This window comes from Callionymus lyra, chromosome 16 (genome assembly GCF_982586985.1).
Source record: "Callionymus lyra chromosome 16, fCalLyr1.hap1.1, whole genome shotgun sequence".
Classification (NCBI taxonomy): domain Eukaryota; kingdom Metazoa; phylum Chordata; class Actinopteri; order Syngnathiformes; family Callionymidae; genus Callionymus; species Callionymus lyra.
Window position 1 is genome coordinate 11729299 of NC_141833.1, and position 24631 is coordinate 11753929.

Sequence of the window (24631 nt, forward strand, 5' to 3'; positions counted from 1 at the left end):
TATCTGGAGAGTCTTGCATCTGCAGAGGTGAACATGGAAGTGACATCAGATTTCCTTAAGAACATCACAATACTTTTCTTTCAATTGTATTTGTTTTTTAATGTTTAAAACACTTAAATGAGTCGTGAAATAGTTGCACGGGTCGGTGTAAACATCACGGTTCAAAAGTAATGCACCGGCCAGCAAAAGAGCTTCGAGTCCAAAGTCCACTGCTAATCTGGAATAATCTGATTATTTTGCCTATATGATATGGATTGTGGACTTAATATACGTGACACACTCTCAGTCTTTAGAGCAGTTTTTAAAAAGGACAAACCGAAGTCTATTTTTTTACGTGGATCCCTTTCTAAATTAAAAATCAAAACATTTTATACTTTAAAATGAAACTTTATTCTCTTTTTAAATGAACGCTTGACCCCTTTATCAACATTTGATTGCATCATCCAGGACTATAAAGTCATAAAAAACGGTTGGATCTTTCGAATACGATGTGTTATAAACATGGAATACCTTCTGTCGTTATCTCGAACATAGTCCTCCATGAAGTACTACTCGTCTAATAACCAAAAACTGCAGTCAGATATCAGGAAATGAGCTATACTCGAGAAATTTGTAGTTTTACGGTTAAATGGTATCGTGGTATTTTTTTCCAGTTCCCAGAAATGTCACTCAGGGGTCATCAGGCCGATAAATTACAGTTTTCTTATCTTACACTAGCAGTGGGCGTATGAGGAAGCTAAAAAAACATCTAAAACCTGGACTTGTTTCGGTTTCTCTTTCTTTGTGAGCAACCTTTGAACTACCAACCATAAAATAATTTAAAGAACTTCCACCAAGTCATCATTTATTTCATATTAATAATAATCTACATTTTTCTTTTAGAATTTGAAATTGAGTCGCTAGCCAGTGGTAATAGCCCTGTAATAGTGCAAATGATTAAAAAATACATCGGATTTGGACGTCATTCCCAACTACAACTTTTGGAATGTTTTCCAGGAAACTTTTTTCCCAAAAAAACTCTTTTAAGGGTCCATGTCGTCGGTTCTCTTCGTACACACCGACACTTGTTTGGGAGATCATGATGCAGGCGCTGGAAGTGGTTTCCATGAAAGAGAATTGGGAAGGGGCTGGTGTTGTCTAACAGGTGGGGGGTTGGTGGTGTGTTTTTTTTTGTTTTTTTTTCGAGGGCTTTCTCCCTCTCATTCTGCCGTCCTCAGCTGGCTCCAGATGATGCTGTGTCATCACATCTGATTGTTTCCGTCCCCTCATCACAGCCCTCTGTCTCCGGAGGGAACACAGTTGTCTTGTATGAATGCAACCAAATCTCTTGAGTCTTGACCATCCATCCCTTACGTCCCCGAGAGAAGTTAAAAAAATATATGTTTAATGTGTACTTTATGAATTGATTTGAAGGGATATGAACCAATATCAGGTAAACTTGGAACACAGAAGCTCTTGTAAAGGAAAAAAAAATCGCACTTTCTCAAATTCTTGGCTCTTGGTTGGCTGTAAAATTCAGATGTATTTAGGTGGTAACGTGGTGATCTCGTAATCAGAGCAAGATCTAACTCCCTGGACTCCACACTGGTTGCCAGGCAACTGCTCTTTGTCAAAAGTCAGACAAGTATCCTCAGACCTCCTCAGTTTCAGATGATTAAAGGAAAAAATGTTATTCTTGAATGAAATCTTTGTCTCGGTCTGAACTTGGTCCATAAATAAATACCAATATTTACAACGGCGCCAAAGAAAAAATAGATGGTAAATCATTGTAGATGTGTATCTTAAAAATGAGAATACAAAGGCTTTGAAGTCTTTTAACATAACTATAATAATTATGTTTTTATTTGAAAGTATGAATAACCATTATTTTAACACTTTGCTTCTGAAATGGTTACTATTGTTAAAGCATTTACATCAATCAAATATTTATTTCTAATAAATCAAATCACATTCCCCCCCCCCCCCATTTTTAATGAAGATTTTTTTATCCTAGCTCTCGCTTTTTTGGTATTACCAGATGAACATTTTAATTTACAACCGTATATTTCAGAAATGGATAAATTTGTATTGTTAATTCCAAGACACTCTTGAAAAATCCCTTCATTTCTTAAGAAGAATAACATTTTTTATTTTATTCTTAATGTAAATTAAATTAAAATCTGAACTTAAAAGACATACATTACATCAGAGAATATATACAAGTAGTGCATGGATCTGAAAAAGAAATACAACATTTAGTGGATTGAACTTCAATAGTTGTGAAAATACTCCAAATAGGATCAAAGCCAGCATTCTGCCTTGAAATAATGCTATCTGACCAAAGACTGACCACAGGTCTGCTGAGGGAGCAGAGGTCTGGCTGACATGACAGCAGCTTCAACTTCATCCTCACTAAGTAGTGGAACAATGCAGGAAGTAGCTGCTGCAGGCAACAGCGGGCGGCTCACTATTTGGCAGGAAGTGGCTCCTCGCAGCTGGGTCTGAGGCATCCGCGGTCTACGTCCTGAAAGTTTGAACGTCTTGAACGCAGCATTATTTTTTAGAGTCTATATTAACTAGAGCAGCAACGTTAAATGACCTCGAAAACAGAATAATGTGATATAATGTTCAAAACAACCTTTATTGATTTTACGAAATATATATGAATATATATGTATTTTAAAAACGCGAAATAATAATCATTTTATAAATTGATTAGCCGTATTTTCCACCACAACATAATGGTTTAATCTGACACAGTGACAAGTAAACATATGGATCTCTATGCCATAATTGTTTGTTGAAATAACATTACTTGACGCGTTTCCTACTAATTATTTTATATTTTCACGACACCATTCCAGTATATAAAATAAAAAAAAATCTGTTAAACACACATGTTCATTCCACTCACACAAAAAAAGAACTTATTCAACAAGTATTTTTCATGTATTCTGAATATGCTGTAAATTGTAAACGTTGTGTTTGACATCAGAATGGCTACCCACTACTGCCACCCAGTGGTCAGATCTGTAAACCACCAACAGGGAGATTCTAGCACACGATTTAATATTCCATGGCGTGTATACCTGAATCATTTTTATTTTTATATTCTGATTTGAAAATATATATTAATATAAATCCGTGTTATAAAATTCTACATTCTACACCATAAGTATTTTTTAATATTATTATTATTTTGCGACGCAATCATTAACCTTTTATCGAACTATTAAATATGAACTGAAATATATTCAACACTTTTTAAATAACGAAAAGTCATATACAATGACAATTTGTTTAAAAGTATCTTGTGTAGGTATTAAAAAAAATAACTCGTGTTTCAACCGAGCACATTTCGGTGAAACACAGCACTACGTTCTTTGCTATTCACTAAGTGACTACGTACATTTAATAGCGTACACTGTTAGCATATACGCTAAGACCGTATCAGTAGACAACAGAGTCTGGGCGGTGGCGACTGGAGGTAATACTTACTTTATAGTTTTATATGAAACTCGAGTCATTATTGTGTTTACCAAACGGGAAGCAACAATAATAACCCAATAAACCTCGTGGTACGTCCATATATCCACGTCACATTATTAAAAGAAACCCTAGAAACTGGTAAATCGATCCATGATGTGTCTTTAGAGATAACGTTCATTTATGGTCGAAATAGTTGAACTGTTTTGTTCTCAGTTGTAGGAAAAATGTCTCGTATTTCACTACGTTTTGTGGTTAATAGTGTTGTGTGATGTGCTCATCTTGTCTCAACGTGATACTGAAGAAATTGAATTCTACAACTCAATGATTCCTCTACATAGATACAGCAGCAAGATGGCGTTACGAAGAATAACCCAGGAAACATTCGATGCAGCAGTGAAGGAAAACATCGAGGAGTTTGAGATGGATCCTGAAGATGCTCTCAGGGATGCTGTGGAGCAGTTTGAGTCCCAAGGTAACTTCTCCATGGATAATCGCTTTTCGCTGTTAAAAATAGTATATCATTGTTTGTTTTGAAATTGCCTTTACGACATTCTTTATATTGCTTTATCGATTATTATTATCTTGAAAATGTTGCACAGGTGTTGACCTCACTTGCATTGTCAAGGCCGTACCCACTTCATCTACTGACGCTGTAGAAGAGGAGAAGACCCACTTGGTCTTAAAGGTGCATTTCTCCTTCTTAAGTAACTCAAATTAACTGTATTTCTGTATTAATGCCCTCTCTCTTTTTCTTTTTTTTTGGTGGTTGCAGGCATTAGAGTCCCTCCGCAATAACAAAGACTTAAACGACGTCTCAAAATTCTCAGCGGACATGAAGAGCTTCACAGAGCAATGTCAACTTGGATTTGCTCAGAGGTTCCTGGCCGCACAGAAAGAAGCGTATCCTGTTATTATTTCCGTCTGTAAAAGGAGCGTCGACGATTCAGAGTCCGCTCTTACTGCCGTCTCCGCCTTATCGGCACTTACCGACGGACAACCCGATCTGTTGGACGCTGAAGGCCAGCAGTTCCTGGTGGAGGTCCTGAAGAAGTATCCGACCGATCCGGCTGTGACGCGCGCCTGCATCGGTGCCGTACGTCACTGCTGCTTGAAGCACGAGCAGAACAGGCAGGATCTGGTGAAAGGTGGCGTCCTGGCTTTGTTGACGGGAGCGATAACGCAGAACATCGAGTCGGCTGCGATAGTCAAGGAGGCGTCTGCTGCTCTTAGGGTCATGACCTTTGACGATGATGTCCGTGTTCCATACGGGCAGGCTCATGAGCACGCCAAGACTATTGTTTTAGTACATCATGGACTCAAGATTCTAATTAAAGCTGCAGAAGGTAAATATACCTTTTTCTTTATATACCTTTTATCACATAGTCACGTGCTTTTGACATTTTGCGCCTGGTTTTCGTTGACTCCCCACAGCTCATGCCGACAACACTTCGGTCCTCAGTGAACTTTGTGCCACTTTGTCGCGTCTGGCCGTTAGAAACGAGTTCTGTCAAGACATTTGTAATCTGGGAGGATTGAAGCTCATGATGACCCTGATGGCAGATTGCTACGAGTCAGCGGTAGGTCATTCTCAAATCACTTCTCTCAGAGACCAGAGAGTCATCTCTTAGGACACCGACATATAGATGGTCTTACTTACTGTACAATATAATGATGATGATGACGAGTCCTTGTCCAACCTTTTACATTAACTGCTCAACTTTATTTATTTTAAAACAGAGGCTCGAAAGAATTCTGTGTGAATGCTTAATCTGCTGAAACTAGTTCATTAGTAGAATTAGAAGTCATAGTAGAAGTACTATAAAATTGGAAGTACAAGTAGTGGGAGTTGTAAAATAAGTACTAGAAGTAGTAGACGGTAAGTATAAGTAGTCGTAGAATAACTACTGTAGTAGAAGTAGTAGTGGGAGTAAAATACATAGTAGTATTGGGAGTAAAATACATAGTAGTATTGGGAGTAGAAGAAGTAGTAGTAGTAGAATAAGTAGTAGAGTTAGTAGTAGAATAAGTAGTAAAAGCAGTAATAGGATTAGTTGTAGTAATAGCATAAGTGGAATAAGTAGTAGAAGTAGAATAAGTAGAGGTAGTATTACCTAGTAGAAGAAGTAATTCAATGCCATCTTAATATTGAATAGTTTCATATTTTTTTGTATTGAAAGATTAAATTATTCAATATTTGTTATATTTTAATTTCAATTATTCAGTATTTGTTATATTTTACTTCAGATTATTCAATATTTGTTAGATTCAAATTTAAATTATTCAATATTTGTTATATTTTTCAATATAAAAAAATATGAATCCACCAGACAAAACCAAACGAGTACCGAGTTACTGGATCATACTCGCATAAACGATAAGGTGACGTCATCACTGCAGCATCAGTTTAGATATTTTCATGACAAGTTTTGTTTTAACGTCTGGAGTTTAAACGTCTTAAACTACATCTCACGATCAATCAGTATATTCTGATGTAAAAGGATTTAAACGGAAACGATAGTTTACTCTGATGGTCTGATCCTTCTCAACAGTTTGTTGAAGCCCCGCCCACAACCTCAGTGAGTTAATGTGATGTCTCGTCTTTTGGAGTCGCGGGTTCGAAACCTGCTCTAGAACTTTTGTCAGGCGATGTCATGTTTCAGAATTAACTCGTTTCTGGTGAGACTGACTCTCTTTATAACACTGGTTCTGTTAAAAAATGAAATTTTTGGCGCTGATCTACTTCCTTAAGATGGATATAGAGTTTAGGTCAGAAGAGCAAAAGTGCTTCCAGCATTAACTCAATCATTGTAACTGCATTTAAATGCTACCATAAGTGTTACAAATGTTAATGGAAAGTATGAATGAGCATCACACAGAATTCATAATGTGATTTATTGTCACAATTCAACCATTTGTGTTCAATAACGCTGAGAAAATGAATGAATTAAACTCGTGTGTTTTCATCCGACAGGACTTAGTTCGTCAAGTCCTGAGTGCGATACGAGCCATCGCAGGAAACGACGACGTTAAAGACGCAGTGGTGAATGCAGGCGGAGTCCAGCTGGTCGTGATCACCATGAACAAACACAACCTTGATTCCGCTGTAAGTCTTGAACGTCAAATATTATCATGAATGCATTGATCTAAAACTGTTTCAAACGTTCTGCTTCAGGTGTGTGAACAAGGCTGCGCCTGCCTCTCTGTCCTGGCTTTACGAAAACCCAAAAACTGTTCTGTCATAATGGCGGAAGGGGGTGTGTTTGCTGCCATCCAGGCGATGAAGACGCACCCCAACAGTGCTAATGTTCAGGTGACTCTTCTTGACTGTGATTGGGTGAATGCTGAAGGCACCACTCTTGCTCTTCTGACCTACATTTTGTACCTCATCTCCTCCTACAAATTTTATCCAATTTGAACCATTCAAACTTTTCAAAACTCAATTCGGCTCGTTCCCGAAATGTGGGATATGTTCTAGCTCTCTTTTATCTCTTGCACTCTCTCTTCTTTTCCTCTTTTTCTAACCTTTTTTTCCCCCTATTCACTTGAATGGGGGAAACGCTTCAACTAATGTTTCAACTCCTTCCACTTTGACCTTCAGGTACATTCATGTACTTACAGCTAGATACTTCATTCAAAGTGTATGTTTACTTACTACTACTACTCCTTCTACTGTTTCTACTAATTATACTTCTACTACTAATTATACTAATTATTCTACCCCCCTTATACTTCAACTACTACTTTTTCTACTTCTACTACTAATTATTCTACTACTACTCTTACTACTTATTATACTTCTGCTACTTCTTCTTCTACTAATAATTCTACTACTTCTACTCCTAATTCTTCTTCTTCTACTACGTGTTCTACTTCTACTACTACTTTTTCTACTTCGACTACTAATTCTTCTTCTACTACTATGTGTTCTACTTCTACTTATTCTACTTCTACAACTAATTCTTCTTCTACTACTACTTATTCTACTTCTACTACTACTTTTTCTACTTCTACTATTAATTCTACTACTACTACTACTACTACTTATTCTACTTCTACTTTTACTACTTATTCTACTTCTATTACTAATTTTACTACTACTATTCCCTATTCTACTTCTACTACTACATTTTGTACTACTTATTCTTCTTCTACTACTACTACTTATTCTACTTCTACTTGTACTACTTATTCTACTTCTACTACTACTTTTTCTACTTCTGCTACTACTCTTTCTACTTCTACTACTTCTTCTTCTTCTACTACTACTTATTCTACTTCTACTTCTACCACTAATTGTACTACTACTATTCCTTATTCTGCTTCTACTACTACCCTTTCTACTTCTACTTATTCTTCTTTTACTACTACTACTTATTCTACTTCTACTTCTACTACTTATTCTACTTCTGCTACTCCTACTACTTTTTCTACTTCTACAGCTTATTCTACTTCTTCTACTCCTACTACTCATTCTACTTCTACTACTCCTTCTACTTTTACTACAAATTCCACTTTTTTTCTTCTTTTTCCCTTTCTTCTTTTTTCTTCTTCTTAACCTTTTTCACTTTATTTCAACATTTTCACATTCTTTCTTCTTTCTTCCATCCTTTCAACTGTTTCCAGATATTTGTACTTTGAATACTTATTCTATTCTTTCAAGCATTTCAGTTTACAGATTCTCCTTCGCACTGCAATATTTCTAAATTTCACATTTTCTCGTTAAGATGAATCATTTAAGCCAATTAATGTGTGTTTCCTCTCCTCTGTACAGAGACAGTCCTGCATGCTGCTGAGGAATCTCGTCGCCCGTATGAGCCACTTCACTCAACCAATCCTGGACATGGGAGCCGAGGCCCTGATCACTCAGGCGCTGAGGAGCCATAAAGACCTCGGGGACGTTGGCAAAGCAGCACTAAGAGATTTAGGTTGTCAGGTGGAGCTAAGAGAGCTGTGGACTGGCAAGCATGGAAGTCTCACCAACTGAAGGATTTGTGAGATTTTACCACAATGCGCAAAATCACAGTTTAAAAAAAAAAGAAGTTGTCACCCACAAAAGCCAACAGTTATTATCATTCCAGAATAACATCATGTGAAGAACTGCTCGTGATATATTAGAGGCAGAAACAAGTGTTGGAGTTCTTGTTACAATAGAAAACTACTGGTCTGACACTAATAATGTAGTTTAACTCTTTGCTTTGACCTGTGATCTCAGGGTCAAATTGAACCGCGGCTTCCATGAATACATATGCAGTGTTGTAGGTCGTTCACCTTGACCCAGAGACAACACACAACAGTTAATTATGACAAAATTCCCTTGTGATTGTTTTGCACTTGTTTGAATTCATGTCCATTTTTTTTATTGAAACTTATAAAAACTATTTGTTTATACAGTGTCATACTTCATAAACAGATAACCAGTGAATGTGTGATTATTTCTGATGCAATATGAGGCTTTTTACTGCAGACTTGACAGAAAACATGGAAAAACATTTTAAAACAAATCACTAGGATGTAGCTTCAGTGAAAGAGTTCCTATATTCATAGGCAGACATTAGGTGCGCCAGCAGATGGCGCTGTGGATCACTATGCAGGCTAAAATAATGTTTTATTAATAATAATATTTTTAAAAAAAGACAAATTGTGTTACTAATAGAATATTTGGTTCGAAGCATTTATCATAATTTTCCAAAGACTTATCTCAACAACTTTATAATTCAGTGCCCGTTTAAACCGAGCTGTTCAATTCATAGTGCGCATGCCCAGAACTGTTCTCCCTTACACATCCTAGGGGCAGCGATATTTCCGGACCAGTAGCCAATCAAAAAGTCTACATGACAAACCTCTTATCTTGTTCCGTTTTGCGGAAGTGGCAGATAATGGATGGAACACATTTTTTATTTTTAGATAATATTTTAAACATTTATCGAACACCATCCAGTTTCTAAAAAAAAATGACAGCATGTATTATACTGAAAACACAATTTACCATACTTAAACTCTGGAGTGTACATAACAAAAATGAAAATAGAAGATTTATAAAGGAATAATGACGATACATAATTGTAAAATGGCCTTAATATATACATATGATATGATATGGGTTTATATATATATCCAGGATCAGTTTAAGTACATCAGAATACTTGAAGAAGTAGTTGTGTTTCCATATGCTGAAGAGAAAATGCTTTGAAATGGGTGTTTCAACGAGACCATGATCCCATACACACAAGCAAGCCAAGGGGGAAATCATGGTTCCAGATAAACAGAATTCTAGTAATGGAATGGCCAGCACACTCCCCAGACCTTAATCTCATAAAACACTTGTTGGCTGACATAAAATACAGAGGAATTGTGGAAGGTAGTACAGTTGTCCTCGGCTGTAATACCTGTTGACCGGTGTTAAAAGTTGAATCCGTGTACTACAGGTGTAGAGCAGTTATCAGAAACTGTGGTTATAAATAGATGGATAGATGGATAGATATATGGATAGATGGATAGATAGATAGATACATGGATGGATGGATGGATGGATGGATGGATGGATGGATGGATGGATGGATGGATATATAGATGGATGGATGGATGGATGGATGGATAGATAGATAGATAGATAGATAGATAGATAGATAGATAGATAGATAGATAGATAGATAGATAGATAGATAGATACATGGATAGATGGATGGATGGATGGATGGATGGATGGATGGATGGATGGATAGATTGATATGCAGCTAAATATAAGTTTATGAATCCCAGGAAAGTTAAATCTTCAAACATACATCGCAACATAGTTGAAACAGTACATAGTTGATACAGTACATGAGTACAAAGATGTCAACTCTGCTATATATATTTAAACTTTATATTTCAAATATCAATATTCAATATCAAATTCAGTTACATTATCCAGTTTTTTCTATTCGAAACATAATTTTCAGAGTCCCCAAGGCATTTTTGTTAATAATATCGAGCTTTATTTACCTTTTTAAACACACATTTACCCCTCAGTCACGCCCGTCATCTCGACCTATCCCAGCCCACCTACATCGACTACCTACTACATTTCCCGGCGTGCCCCGCGTTCGCCCTTGTCAAACCCCACTGCCTCGCCGTCAGAAAAACATAACAGTATGGACGTCCCCTCTCACTTCAAGTCGCTGCCGTGTTGGAGAGTTTGCTAGCGGACGACAGTAGTCTCGGGGGAACGGAACACCTCCTCCAACAACTCCTATTCACATTTTCTCACCGCTACCGGCACGACTGCCGTCACCATAGCGTGAAAGTAAACGGTCATGTAGCAGCGAGCTAACAGCTAGCCAGAGTTCAACCTGCCGCTGGGCTAATGGTCGCAAAATACCTGCGTGGAAGTTTCTCAAAGTTCTGTCCAATAATTCAGGTGAGTTTATGTTGTTTGTGTGTGAACAAGTTTCATTTGGGGGGTTAAAGGTGAAGGCAGAGCAGGGGGGTTCGTTTGACTGATAATCTTTAATACTTTGCAGTGACATTCTAGAACATTTGGTGGGCAATTGCATTTCCTCAGGGGCCACATTATATACAGGGGCCATCAAGCACAAATGAAGGAGTGAAATAAACAATATCAAGTAATACATTCAAGCTAAATATGCCAAAAATATAATTTGATAGTATTTTATATACCTTTTATTTTTAAATATATTAAAGCACATTTTCTTCCCTTAAGAAAGAAACTTAAATATTTGAGTCTGTATTAAAACTTACAGACCGTAGCAATGGACAAAAGGCTTAAAAAAAAAACCTATATTCGTATTTGTAGACTATTAAGGAATAATTTAAATGAATTATAATCCAGTATAATAAAATGAAAAATAATATATTTGACATACCTTAACAAGTTGTGGTAACTATTGTTATAGTTTTTACACAATTCACTGCAAATCGATGCAATTTGCACGTCAATCCATATTAGATTTAATATCAGAAATGTTTATTTTTAAGTCAGAAATTCATTCAGAATACAGTGTGTAATAGCAGTTCATCCATTTTGCAAGACGTCACATGCAGACATCATGCTGCCAAAATAGTATCACGACCATCTGTAGGTCTTAACCTTGGCACGAGAATAGAAGGTGAATAAATGTACGACTTGTTGTCAACCGTTATGATGTAATGAGTAACAGCTATTTATATATTTAATAGCTAAGTTGACCTCAGGTCACACTAGAATAAATACAAATGTATACATTTAAACTTTTACAAGGACATGCTTTTGATCGGAACAGTACCTTCTTTTATTAACGTCAACCATGCAGATGTCGATGTTTACAGCATGTTGATATGCAGAGGTTTGAACTCTTTAATTCTTGGATGGATCATTTCGTCTGTTGGGTTAAAGGTTCCGTGAGCAGATGATTGTCCGGTCAAATGATTAGCTCTGGACATGTGTTGTAACTGTATTTGTTTTCCAACATTCATTCATTACTTGTTAACATCTTCCCAGACAGCATTTTTGTGTATCAGAGTGATTTCTATATATATTTTTTTGAAGTTACCACTTAAAACTCTCACCTCTCACCTAATATGTTTGGGTGTAACCTTTCTGTGTCGACGTGAGTGGCAGGTGTTTGCTCACACAGCATGCTTGTCAAAAAGGGTAGGGTTTTTACATATAGACATGTTTTTCAATACTCTTTGAATTTCATTTTATTTCATGCCACACCTACAAGTTGCTTAACCTTCCACTAAATGTATGTAACTCGATTTTTTAAAATTCAATTACAAGTTAAACAAGGAAGTTAAATGTTCAGTTTTAAGGCTTTACTAACTTTAATAAACCAATGAAGAGCTTTTGTTTGGGTTTATATCAAATCTATTGTTGTTTATAATGTATATATTATATAAAAAAACAACCATTGTACTAATCAATAAATAATATAATACTTGTGATACTTTATTTAAAGGCAATGTTGTCATAGTATTGTTTGTAGTTTTGAGCAATTCATTTAACTATTAAGTTGAAATTAATAGGTAACAATGAGACAGTTATAAAAACATAATATCATTGATGTTAGTTGTTGAAATGCACTTTGTTTGCATGTAACTAAGTAAGTAATTTTTATTTGTATAGCGCTTTTCCAGACCAGGGTCACAAAGCGCTTAAACAATCAAAACAATATTCAATAAAGTATATATTTTAAAGGTCAAGATAAAACTGATAACACAACAGGAGTTCCAGAAAATCAAGGAAAAGCCTGAACAAATAAAAACGTCTCATGTCTTAAAGATACTCCTTTAACTTTTAAGTAAAATTAGTTAACATCAGGTAAACATAAGGGAAAATGATAGACATGGTGGCAACAAATATTAAGAAAAATGTTTTTAATACATTGTGAAAAGAAAACAACTGACCGCGACCTCTTCTTCTTGTATAGCCTGCTGCTGCTGCTGCTGCCCCCTGGTGGTGGACGTTTGTCTGCTCGGGTCAGTGCTGTGTTTAGTCCTCTGGAATGGGGAATGGAGTCCAGGACCAACCAGCTTCACTCACAAGGGACGATGCTCAGTCAGCGGTAATTGAGGAGTCTAGCATTTAACCCCATCTTTTTAATTTAACTGCACATTGTCCTTTTGAATAAACTGAACTGAACTGAATTAAAACGCCTCCTTTTGCAGAGTGTTAAAATATCTTGTAAGTTTATTAGATGAGATAGACGTTACTAACTCGTGTCCATGTGTTTCCTGCAGAAGGTCAAGCAGACGCGCTCAGTCATCAACTCGCTCTTGTCCGGAGCTCTAGCAGGAGCTGTGGCCAAGACAGCTGTCGCCCCGCTGGACAGAACTAAAATTATCTTCCAAGGCAAGTGTGCTGATACTACTAGTTTATTATTTTTTTAATTGATCAAAAATGTATTTTTATAAACAACAGAAGCGCCGTAAATGTGTTTTGTTCTTTTGTGTTTCAGTGTCTTCTGCCAGATTCTCCGCCAAGGTTGGTTCAGATTTTTTTGGGTGTGAAAATAAAACATAAGCTCATGTTCTTGACGTGACGGCAGGAGGCGTACAGGTTGATCTACCGCACCTACCTGAAGGATGGCTTCCTCAGTCTGTGGAGGGGGAACTCTGCCACCATGGTGCGCGTCATCCCCTACGCCGCCATCCAGTTCTGTGCCCACGAGCAGTACAAGCGGCTGCTGGGAGAATACTACGGCTTCCAGGGGAAGTAGGTGCCATTTTTTATTTTCCATCCTGGTGCTTTCTAAAGATGATGCAACGACAGCTGTGTGTTTCTCTACAGGACTCTTCCTCCCTTTCCAAGGCTGCTGGCCGGATCCCTGGCTGGAACCACAGCTGCTATGCTGACCTATCCCCTGGACATGGTGCGCGCCAGAATGGCTGTGACACCGAAGGAAATGCAAGTTCTCTTCTCCTTGTATCTTCTGTCGTTTGTTTCCGTTTCTCATTTGAGGATTTTTTCTGAAGTCATGAAAACTCTTGATCTGTTAAGCCTCAGGGTTGAGCAAGAATTTTTTGCTAATCTCTTGTTAAGCTGGGTGTTTATTTTTTGTTTGCCTGTGTCTGTTATGTGTGAGTTTGTGTTTAACAAACCAGAATTGGTCGCACAACACGCATTTTGTTGTGTGTAATTGTGTTCATGTAAACATGCATGCATCTGTGTTGACGAGAGTTTTATTTCATGATACTGCATTAATGTTAAATACAGCGATTGTTATTTGAAATAATACATATATATATATATATTTTTAATATCTTTGACTTTAAAGTAATGTTTTTTTTATAATAGTCTCAATGTACTTTTATGGTTTATATTTTATAAAGTGTGTTTAAAGAAAATATTGGCAGATGTTGTTCAATTTTGTGTGCCAATTTAACTTTCGGCCACTGGATGGCAGCAGTCATTATGTCCTCGTGGCCAAAGAAACGAAAGAAAATCCTGCGAGATCGCGCTGATGACTGAGGACGAGAGGATACAGTCGACTTCTGCAACTTTTAACTGTTATGTTGTCTCTGGATCGAGGTTAATGACCTTTCTGGCTTCCATAAATACATATGCAGTGTTGGAGGTCGTTCACCTTTACCCAGAGACGACACGAGGGATACCACAAACACCTTTTTTTTTTCGGTTATTTTGACCCTGAGATAACACAAGGGTTAAAGCTGATGTTTGGTTTCAAAACAAATGAAAGCAGTTTAAACTTCGTCGAGAGTCTGTGAGTCTGTGAATTCTGCAACACCAGAGTCAAGTACTCGACAATACTACATATATATTCTTGTTACTATAGTATTGCAATATATCGTATGTTAATCTGAAGTTGGCAGTGTTATGTTTGATCCTATAGTCCTAGTAGTTTGACTATGGCTTCTGTTGTTCTCAGGTACAGCAACATCTTACAGGTTTTCGCTCGGATCTCTCGAGAAGAAGGACTGAAGACCTTGTATCGTGGTTTTGCTCCGACCATACTGGGCGTGGTCCCTTACGCAGGCCTCAGCTTCTTCACCTACGAGACTCTGAAGAAAGTTCACGAAGGTAACGAGTCGACAGCTGTCCTCGGTCCGCTCGACTCACAATCTTGACTCGTCCCCCCAGAGAGAAGCGGTCGCCCTCAGCCGTACTCCTACGAATGTCTGGTCTTCGGCGCCTGCGCCGGCCTCATCGGCCAGTCCTCGTCGTACCCCCTGGACGTGGTTCGACGGCGAATGCAGACCGCTGGCGTGACCGGGCACACGTACGGAACCATCCTGGGCACCATGAGGGACATCGTGGCTGAGGAGGGGGTCGTCCGTGGACTCTACAAAGGTCTCAGCATGAACTGGGTCAAAGGGCCCATAGCTGTGGGGATCAGCTTCACGACCTTTGAACTGACGCAGACAGTCTTGCAGAAGCTGCACAAGATGGGCATCACGACGCGGTAACACAACTGGTCAGTGTGTTTGTGGACAATAGTGGACGATTAGAGTTTCCTAGATGGTACCAAGTCACGTGTACCGTGTAAACTAAACCTGCAGTACCACTACTTCCCTGCGCGGGGCAGTGTTGCTCTACTTATATCGGTCCTGTACAGCCAACGAAGCTACACATCTTTAAACATTTCATAGACACGCGTTTAAGGCGGTAATTCATAAATGATTCACGATCACATTTGTTATTAAATTAACTATTTAGATTAAATAAAAAAAAAACTAAAATGTTGAGAGAGTTAAAATAACATTATTCGCTCTTTATGATCTTATTAACAAATCTTTTTGGTATTTGTTAACTCGTATTTTGTTACAGAAATGAGAAACATTAACCCAAGATTACAATAACACTAAAAGGTACAGTTGACAAGATAATACAACATTGTACAGTAGAAGTTTTTTTTAAGCGTTATCATTTTTAGCAGTATGCCAAAAAACAAGCCACACCCAAGTATTTCTGAGATGACGCCTGCAGTAAAATTGTAAGATTAAACGATTAAAGCAAATAAGGAAGATTATGGTGCAAAATGATTACTTGAATAACATTGTTAGTCACTGTATTAATTAAGAGTTGTCGAGTAACAAACATATCAGAACTTTGTAAAAGAGATATTTACAAAAATCTAATAAATAAATAAAGTTAAGCCTGCTGAAGATGCACTAACTTACTTATTCACTGCTGCGATATTTAAACGTTTGTCTCGTGGAATTGTACCAAAGAGACGGTGCTAGACTGAGGAGTTTGTCGGTCAAACTTTACTGCTAAAGTAGAAGCAACAACAAGTGAGTGTTTGACACTCAAACATTATATTTCCCATTAAAATAAAAGGGCTTAAAACCTCCATGAGTCGATGATGAACATGTGCTTTAGATAATGTCTATGCCCAAAAACGTCATGTTCGGAACAGTGACACGTTTGTCAGTATTACGAGCCGACACCGAACAGAACAGTGTCGACTGTAAAGGAGCTGGTCCTGATTATTCTCTGTGGAATATTAACAATGAGCGATGAAGTCTCTCGACTTCTGATCTCATGTTTCTTTACGTTTTGGTTTCCATGAATTCATAAACGTCATTGTTTAGTTTACAAACATAGTTCTCTTCAGTCGTTACCTCAAAGTCAGACGTGTTCTTTAACAAAAACATGCCAGCCTCGCATTCTCATCGGTCACTGAGCTGTGGTGATACTTAAACATATTATTTTTATGATTTTTGCAACCACTCATCAGCCGCTGAATATTTGTCGCTCTCAGCTTCGCCACTCGGCTTGGATCGTGGGGTCCAGATGCCTTCCTTTGTCCGAGAGGAGACATGAACTGACTCCAAATAGCTTTTTTTTTCTACACAAAGCAAATGCTCTACCCTGAGTCTCTGATGACAGAGCTGCTCCTTCGATTATTATCGTTAAATCCAAGCCCCTAAATTGTAATAGTTCTTATATGTTACAAGGAAAAGGAATTTTATTTATTCAGAGGTAGATGTAAACAAGAGAAATACATATTTTAGTTAATATTATTAATATTACTTTTATTAAATCCAATGCATGAAATTTAAAGCCTGTCATAAAGGACCTTACCCTGGAGAGTGTCATTATCATCATCATCATCATCATCATCATCATCATCATCATCAAGTGCCTAACCAGTAGTTGAATGATTTTATTGTGACTGAGCGACTTGTACTGACATTTTCTATCCCTTTGCTGTGAATTTACAATTTTTTTTTTTTTTGTCCATAAACTTTGTACGTCAGCTAAACTGCCTTGCACATTAAAAAAAACAAACAACTATTTGATAACCTGATGTGTGTGTGTAACTGGATTTTGATCATGTGATCATCTTGTTTTGGTATCGACACTGTTGACAATCACGAAATGCCAAAAAAAAACAACTGTGGATTCCTGATGTAAAAGCTGCCAGATGTGACACTGAACAAGATGTGATTGTATTTGTGTATAACCCAATATCTACTGGTCAAGTTCCGTGTACATGTCGCCGTACACGCGTGTGTGTTTGCGACGCGTGTGTGTGTGTGTGCTTAGTTCTCGTCCCGATTGTGTGAAAAGATTTAATATAAATAATAAAACTAAATATGACTCAACATTTCTTGTCTTTTGCTCTTGATATTTTTTTTAATTATTTTTAAGGACCACTTATTACTAAATGATGGCATAACTTTAAAATGATTAAATCACTTTAAAATGATATAATTAAAATCATTGAATGAGTACAGCTATCCGTCACTATTGGGAGTAAAAAATAAATAAATCCTGAGCATGCGCAGAATGTTTCTACCGGATAGCGAAAGTGATATAAATAACACTTTTTCAGCTTTATATAATTTACGTCTTTCCCTTCTTAGCTCCACATATTTAGTCACCATTTTTGATTTAATAGACCGCTAGAGGGCGCTCCTGGCCAGTGAACAAAGCCATAAGCTGCACCAAGCACGAACTACTACAGACAACCTGTAGGTGGCGGTAGAGCCCCGCGTGGAGGGGCCGAGGGCCGAGCGTGTGGTCAGAACCTGGTCGCTGATCGAGGCCGTGACGATGAACTTGACCGTGAACGCAACACGGCGATACATCCACAGCAGCAGGGGCAGGATAACGTCACTGCTTCAAGACAATTAATTCATCAAACCTTAACATTTTACTCTTTTATTATAAGATACATTTTTTTAAATCTGTCGCTTAATTCACGAGCTTCGTTAAAAAAAAGATAAAATATATACAATTATATTTAAACATTCAATACATTTTCTCTGTAAAGCTGATTTGTATGATGGTGTTCAGGGAGAAAATGACGTGTTTCCTGGAGGAGAGACAATTAAAAAGACTAATTAGTGATGGAGGAGGAAGAGAGGAGGTGAAAGATGTGGTTGCCATAGATACTTGGCACGATGCCACGAAGAGGCAGAGCCAATTTGCATGTATTCAGATGAAGCTCTTTATTTATCTGTCCATCTGTGCTGCGGCCCCAGTGCAGCACAACACACGCTTTATTTTCATTTAAAAAAAATAGCCCTGGCACGCGGGAAAAAAAGAAAGAAAGGAAATGAAGCAGGAATCACAGGAATAATTGCTGTAAATGTCTGACGTCATAATCTATAACGTATATATAATATATACTGAAGCTCCTTTTGCTCAGCTTATTCTTTCAGCTTATTTTAAACACAATTTTCTCCAAATACGTAATTTAAACTGCAGATACACGTAAATAACGAAACGTGATCGTTTAATTTCGTTTTTAAAAATACCTTTTAAAATTGAATCCCTCCACAAATTATTTTTTTATGCCGAATCCATTTGAAAATATATCTTATTGTGAAACTTAAATTGCAGCTAAATAGAAGTTTTAGTTCCTGAATTATTATAATTATGATTGATGATGAATTATGATGATGCTGACAATACATCAGATTTTTTGCTTTAATATAGATTTTAACACATTCAATAAAAACGGCTTCTTAGCTAATGTTTATTTTGAAATAGAAAATAATTAATTAATTAATTAAAATGGATCTAGTTGTCGTCGTTATTCCTTATTATTATTTTTAGTTTTACTCTATAGATAAAACAATAGAAATAAAATAAAAATCAAGATATAAATTAATAATTAAAAATCATAAAGACTGCAAACATATCAGTAGCGGTTTTAAAAAAAACTTTATTGATACCAGACACAAGTTGTATGACAGTCATGTACAATAAATATTCACGAACAATCTGTTAGTGAAGCAACACAAATGAGAATAAACACTGGTCATCATAACGTTTGATTACACAAATAAGAACACGATTGACACGAATCCGAGCGACTTTTAGAAAATCCGGGATGTTCCTCATGATCTCCATCTGCAAGACACAGAAGGGAAGAAAATAAGTGTCAGAGGCAGGAAACAGTCGCAGTCATGACTATGATTCTCCGGGTCTGGACTGACACAGCACTTCTGTGAGGGAGGGTTTAGGGGGGGCGAAGATCAGAGGAGGGAGTCCCTCGTCATGACTACCAATGTCTGTCTGAGTTCCAGCCTACACTCCTGCACCTCTGACCTCCACACCAGGAACCTATAGTCGGCACACAGAACCCCAAAAATTACACCTGAGGGGAGCCCCGGAGAGTCGCGAGAGGACGTGGTCGGAGACGCCTAGTTTGAATCAAGACTTTCTTGGTTTAGAAGCTCTGTTAGAGGTGATCAGCGTGATGGTGTGAGTCTGTGTGTGAGTCTGTGTGTGAGTCTGTGTGTGAGCCTGTGTGTGAGTCTGTGTGTGAGTCTGTGTGTGAGTATTCACGACCAAATGTACGTCCCTGGACACATGTAGAGGTTCAGACGTTGGGCAATTACGAAGGTCCTAGCCGAGCCTGTAGGGCTCTCCAGGCTCCTCTACTGCCCACGCTGTCCCCGGCACTGGACTTGCAGCTGACACCTCACACACACTCACACACACTCACACACACACACACAAACACACTCGTATGACAGCTATATACTGATGTTTAGTCGTGATTTATGGTTCAAATCATTTTACCGGATACAGTCATGACAAGAACTACAGCTACAACTAAAATAACAAAAACTCAAGGATAATAAATCAACTCTCTACACATTATGGTTTCTTTAGCTTCATCACTAATTATCTATACATTATTTAACACCTTCTGGATAATTTGGTTGCTCTGATGCGTTCAAAGACCTGGTAAACTCTGGATTCATTGCTTACTCGCGAAAACATGTCTTTATTTGAAAAAACGACAAGAGTTACGAATCGACAACTTGGACTTGGAAGTCGGCGATCGAGGCCGTATGGATGGATCCTGGTCTCCATCGCCAACTTCCACAGCGACATTGTGTCCGTCCAACAAAGACGTCCCCGCAGCCCCCTCATTATAAATACATGTCATTGGATCACAGCTCGTTTGAATCCCCGAGTCTGCTGCGCTCTAAGTGGCCGTGACTGAGCCCTGAATGGGTGGCCGAGTGACAGCTATACCAATAGAGCCCAGGCTGTGTGTGCGTGTGTGTGTGTGTGTGTGAGTGTGTGTGTGTCGAAGTGCGATGGCTGCAGCCATCTCTGCCTACGGGAACGAAGGAGTCGCAGTGAGGAAAGGTCAAAGGTCAGGCATATTGCGACAGGATATTTGCAAAAAAAATGAGCAGAGCCAGAAGAGATGATGATGAGGAGGAGGATGAAGATGATCTGAGGCAGAAGAAGAGAGAGAGTAGTATGTGCATTGATACGCAAGACTCAATGAATCGAACTTGAACAAAAATATTATGTGTTAATAATTCATCTTTTATTTAGGTGGCAAGAGAGAGGTTAGCATAGCTACTGTTGCTAATATTTAGCATGAAAATAAGATTATTGTCGCATTAAAGTATATAAAATATTTCAATTGAGGGAGTTATTTTTGCTGCTGCATTTGAGGAATGAATATTCTATTGTTGGTTCTTTACTGGAGCCAAACTGGTACTATAATATTGTTCAAAAACTGCTTTTTACCTTTTTTCTTTTCACCGAAATAAAGCTACATTGTTGGTTCAAAATACATTATATTCTTTAATACATGTTAAAAAGCTGTTCTTTTAAGATTCAGGGACAAATAAAATGAAATACAAATCAAAATCTGTGTTTGCTTTTGGTCCAATTTCTACTATTTACGTCAGAACTGGTGCCGTTAAAGATCCAAGTATTGATAACTATCCCCAGAAATCAAGTGTCTTATTTCTTTACTCTCAAAATTGCCAGTTAATGTAAGTTTCTGACTGATTTCAAACCCACAAAATAATCAAAGGCTGTATGACCAGGATTTCATAACACCTGGTGAAGATCCTTTCAGCCATCCATCCTTGGAATCCCAGAATGCACTGCGACAGAGCTGAAGGTTTAAATCAAAATTGTCATCCTGATGAAACACGAGTTAACATCATTTTTTAAGGTCAATAATTTTGAATCTAAAAAGTATATTTTGGCAAATGTTTGTTAACATGTTGTGACTTAAACTTTTCAAATCTCCTCAACACTCCCTAGATCACTGAGCTGCAACTGAAGACAAAAGTTTCAAAAAACCATCTCGGCCCGTGGAGCTAGCGTCGTGAAATATGACGCGAAAATGTGACGTGCACGAGGTACGGCGTGCAAAAGTGTCGGCCGCCATAAAAGATCTGACGGGGGAAGAATAAACGCCCGTGAAAGAGGGAAAAATGGTGAGATGGAGAATAATGGAAAACCATGTGAGAAGAAAACGAGACAATGAGGGACAAAGAGAGTGAGACAGAGACGTGAGTCCCTAAAAGGTGTCAATGCCGAGCTTCCTTTAGGCTCGGGCGAGAGACAAAGCGCCGCACACACACACACACACACACACACACACACACACACACACACACTCACACACACACGCGCACCAGTGAGACAGGTCTGTGGGTCCATTGAGGGGTCCGGGGAGGGAGTCCTCTCTTTCTGTGGATCTAATGAAGCCTGCACACGCTCGCATAAAGGAAGCCCAGAGTCCTGCATCCCTTTCACTCACATCCTTCCTTCACACGGCTGCTGATGAGCTCATGCTTTCAAGAGTGTGTACCTGTGTTGTTGCATCACTGCTACCATGATGCACGGTTTTTATACTTCAAAACTTGAACCTTTTGACAGGGTTCGATGTACTTGACTTGGCATAGGCTCTACCTTGAACACTAAACCTCTCATTGGGACCTTTTTTTCTGTGGTCCAGAACCCAGAGCTGAGTCATCCGTGAGAAGCTTTCTTCTCAAAGTCTTTGGCTACAGTTATAACGTTTTAGACTTCTCTGAAGATACATAAATGTGACCTTGAATGCTACCAGGACCAGAACGGTGACGTGACTGGTACCAAATTGTTTCCACTCTAGTTAGAAGGACCTCAAAGAAAAAAAGAACTTCCACCACAGGGTCCATAATGCACTGCAACAATAAAAGTCAACTTATTCAAATTGACATACCTGACGGGATAATATCAGAAAACGAAATCAATTATTGTGAACCTTTAACCTCACCAAGTTATTTATGGGGTTCACAATAATAGTCTATTCAACTGTCTTTGTAGAATATTTGATCATATATAGTTTTTTTTGTATATTAAAGTTGTAAACAACTCATTAATGTATATATTTATTTACTTCTATACAGACGTTTGTTAGGCTGGAGTTTGAAATGTATGGCATGATCTGGTATGATCTAGTTTAAATCCCTGGTGTCTCCCAAAAGTTCTAAAGAAATATGATGTGTATTATCATTATTAAAAATATATTCATACACTAAAATATTGCAATATATTTTTTATTTACATCACTGAATCGATACTCAACCGTTCAGTTTAGATGTTTTAATAAACAATTACCAAATGCAAATATTGCAAATATTCACTTGACTTAACTACTACTTTGCTATGAGTTTTCCTGCAATTAAAATATAAAAAAAACACACAATATATTGTTGTTCCTACAGTATCACAATATAGTGTATCGCCCATGTATCCTGATACCTATCGTATCACCGGTTTCTTACCAATTCACACCCCTGTTTTTATCCATTTTGTTGTTTATCGTTACACAAAATAACATCTACTCTGTGCCGTCAACATTGAAGTCATCAAAGCTTCAGAATAGAAAGAAAGAGTAAGCTTTAAAATGAGGATGTTATTTGTAAGTTTGAGTTTTTAAACAAGAATCCGACGAGTGAAACCTCCACATGCGAGTGTGCGGTGGTTTTCTTCAGGGTACAAGTGGAACAAAGCCGCCATCAATCTCCTGAAAGAGCAGCAGGCACCAAAGTGAAGAGCCTGAAAGCAACATGCCACTCAAAAGCAAAATGTCACATGAGCAAAAAAAAAACAAAAAAAAAACGACTCCAAAGTTTGGGCAGGGGAGGTGGGACTCTACCGCGTTGTTCTACTTCACATGATGAAGGAGCTCTTGTGGTCCACTCCCCCGGAACACAATGGAACCCGGTCGTTCTCAAACAGCCATTAGCATCCCGCGACACCCAGACGAGGGCCGGAGTGGCACTCGCGCACGGAACCAGACAACCTCTTGACTGGCTTTGACCCCTGAACTCTAGGCTCCTCTTTCACCTGCTGCCCCCCAGTATTCATGAGTCTGTCTCGCCGCGACCGCATCTGCATATGTTCTCCTCGTGTTCCCACGCCCGGAGCCTCGCCGTCGCTTTCTCTCGTTTGTTTGGTCGCCACATTATCCACGTCTGTGTCGGCGGCCCTCCTCAGGTTCACAACCCTTGTCTGGAACTATTCTCTCGCTCTTCACGCCATTGTTCGCGCTAATCATCACTTCATGAAGTGTTTCAACGTCACATGTTGACAATGAAACAAACGCTACTTTTTAAAACCTTCCATTCTATGACTCTATCTATTTTTTTTTTAAACTTATTATATTTATTCAATTTTGAAAGATTGTTCCGATATTCTTACATTTTTAAATATGCACTAACTGAAATTTTGCTTTAAAACCTTGTATTTTATTTCATTTAAAAGATGCATAAATCTATATAAATTACAAGACACTTTGTCCCAAATAAATATACTAAACAATCTTAAAATCCTCAAGTTATTACTATATATCTAATTTTTAAAAATGTTTAATTGTACTTGTGTAAAATAGTATTATTTAAGTATATAATTGTGTTGTAAAGAAAAAACCATACAGTTTTTAGAGATTGTTTGTGTGACTGACCCTCATGAAAGAAAAAATAATTGAACTTTGTTCATTTAACATAATTTTAAGACGTTATAAAAGCTAATAATGTCTCACTACTATAACTCAAGGTGTTCATGCATAAACGACTACCAACGTAATCCACTTCCTTGCTGCATCTGATGGTTTCGATCCAGCACTTTAAGGGTAAAAAAAACTCGCTGGCCCTTTTTTCCCTTCCTCTTCCTGTCTCTCGCGCGTCAGTCATTGGACGAGGGGCGGCTCGTCGTCCGCCGATTGGTCGGCGTCGCAGAGATGTGGCGAAGCATGAGGAGAATCTCTTACAGTGTTATCGTCCGACCGACGACTCGGAGTGTTGCTGCCGATGTGACCGTTGGACGAGGGGCTGCGTATGGATGCCCCTCTATGCAAATGTCCGAGACAAATGTTCGAGACAAACTAACCCCCCCCCCCACCCCTCTACCCCGACTCTCCTCCATCCCTCATTAATAGTTGCTCCTTAAAAA

General features: G+C 38.2%; 2 protein-coding genes across 4 annotated transcripts; both read left to right on the forward strand.

Annotated features, from left to right (window-relative positions):
• Positions 1-3403: 3403 nt before the first annotated feature.
• Positions 3404-17520, forward strand: armc6 (armadillo repeat containing 6). 3 transcript variants are annotated; one of them, XM_087811137.1, is made up of 9 exons: positions 3404-3466; positions 3807-3940; positions 4068-4153; positions 4241-4811; positions 4900-5045; positions 6440-6571; positions 6641-6778; positions 8240-8459; positions 15626-17520. In XM_087811137.1, exons 2-8 carry the CDS (start codon positions 3820-3822, stop codon positions 8450-8452), a joined length of 1407 nt encoding a protein of 468 aa, XP_087667263.1. In that variant the 5' UTR covers positions 3404-3466; positions 3807-3819; the 3' UTR covers positions 8453-8459; positions 15626-17520. The 3 variants fall into 3 exon arrangements, with proteins under 3 accessions (XP_087667263.1, XP_087667260.1, XP_087667262.1); XM_087811134.1 differs by lacking the exon at positions 15626-17520 and having other exon boundaries at positions 8240-8890; XM_087811136.1 differs by lacking the exons at positions 3404-3466; positions 15626-17520 and adding an exon at positions 3491-3557 and having other exon boundaries at positions 8240-8890.
• slc25a42 (solute carrier family 25 member 42) lies at positions 10597-15615 on the forward strand. The gene is made up of 8 exons (XM_087811138.1): positions 10597-10867; positions 12879-13013; positions 13189-13300; positions 13407-13432; positions 13497-13663; positions 13739-13855; positions 14838-14989; positions 15050-15615. The coding sequence occupies exons 2-8, from the start codon at positions 12954-12956 to the stop codon at positions 15373-15375; spliced, it is 960 nt and encodes a 319-aa protein (XP_087667264.1). The 5' UTR covers positions 10597-10867; positions 12879-12953; the 3' UTR covers positions 15376-15615.
• Positions 17521-24631: the final 7111 nt, after the last annotated feature.

Excerpts from the sequence above, each read along its gene's own strand:
- armc6 (XM_087811137.1), top strand. The coding sequence starts at position 3,820 with ATGGCGTTACGAAGAATAACCCAGGAAACATTCGATGCAGCAGTGAAG. Across the intron at positions 4,154-4,240 it reads AGACCCACTTGGTCTTAAAG|GCATTAGAGTCCCTCCGCAA; the intron begins GTGCATTTCTCC and ends TGGTGGTTGCAG. Across the intron at positions 6,779-8,239 it reads CCAACAGTGCTAATGTTCAG|AGACAGTCCTGCATGCTGCT; the intron begins GTGACTCTTCTT and ends TCCTCTGTACAG.
- slc25a42 (XM_087811138.1), top strand. The coding sequence starts at position 12,954 with ATGGGGAATGGAGTCCAGGACCAACCAGCTTCACTCACAAGGGACGAT. Across the intron at positions 13,856-14,837 it reads GCTGTGACACCGAAGGAAAT|GTACAGCAACATCTTACAGG; the intron begins GCAAGTTCTCTT and ends TGTTGTTCTCAG. Across the intron at positions 14,990-15,049 it reads TCTGAAGAAAGTTCACGAAG|AGAGAAGCGGTCGCCCTCAG; the intron begins GTAACGAGTCGA and ends TCGTCCCCCCAG.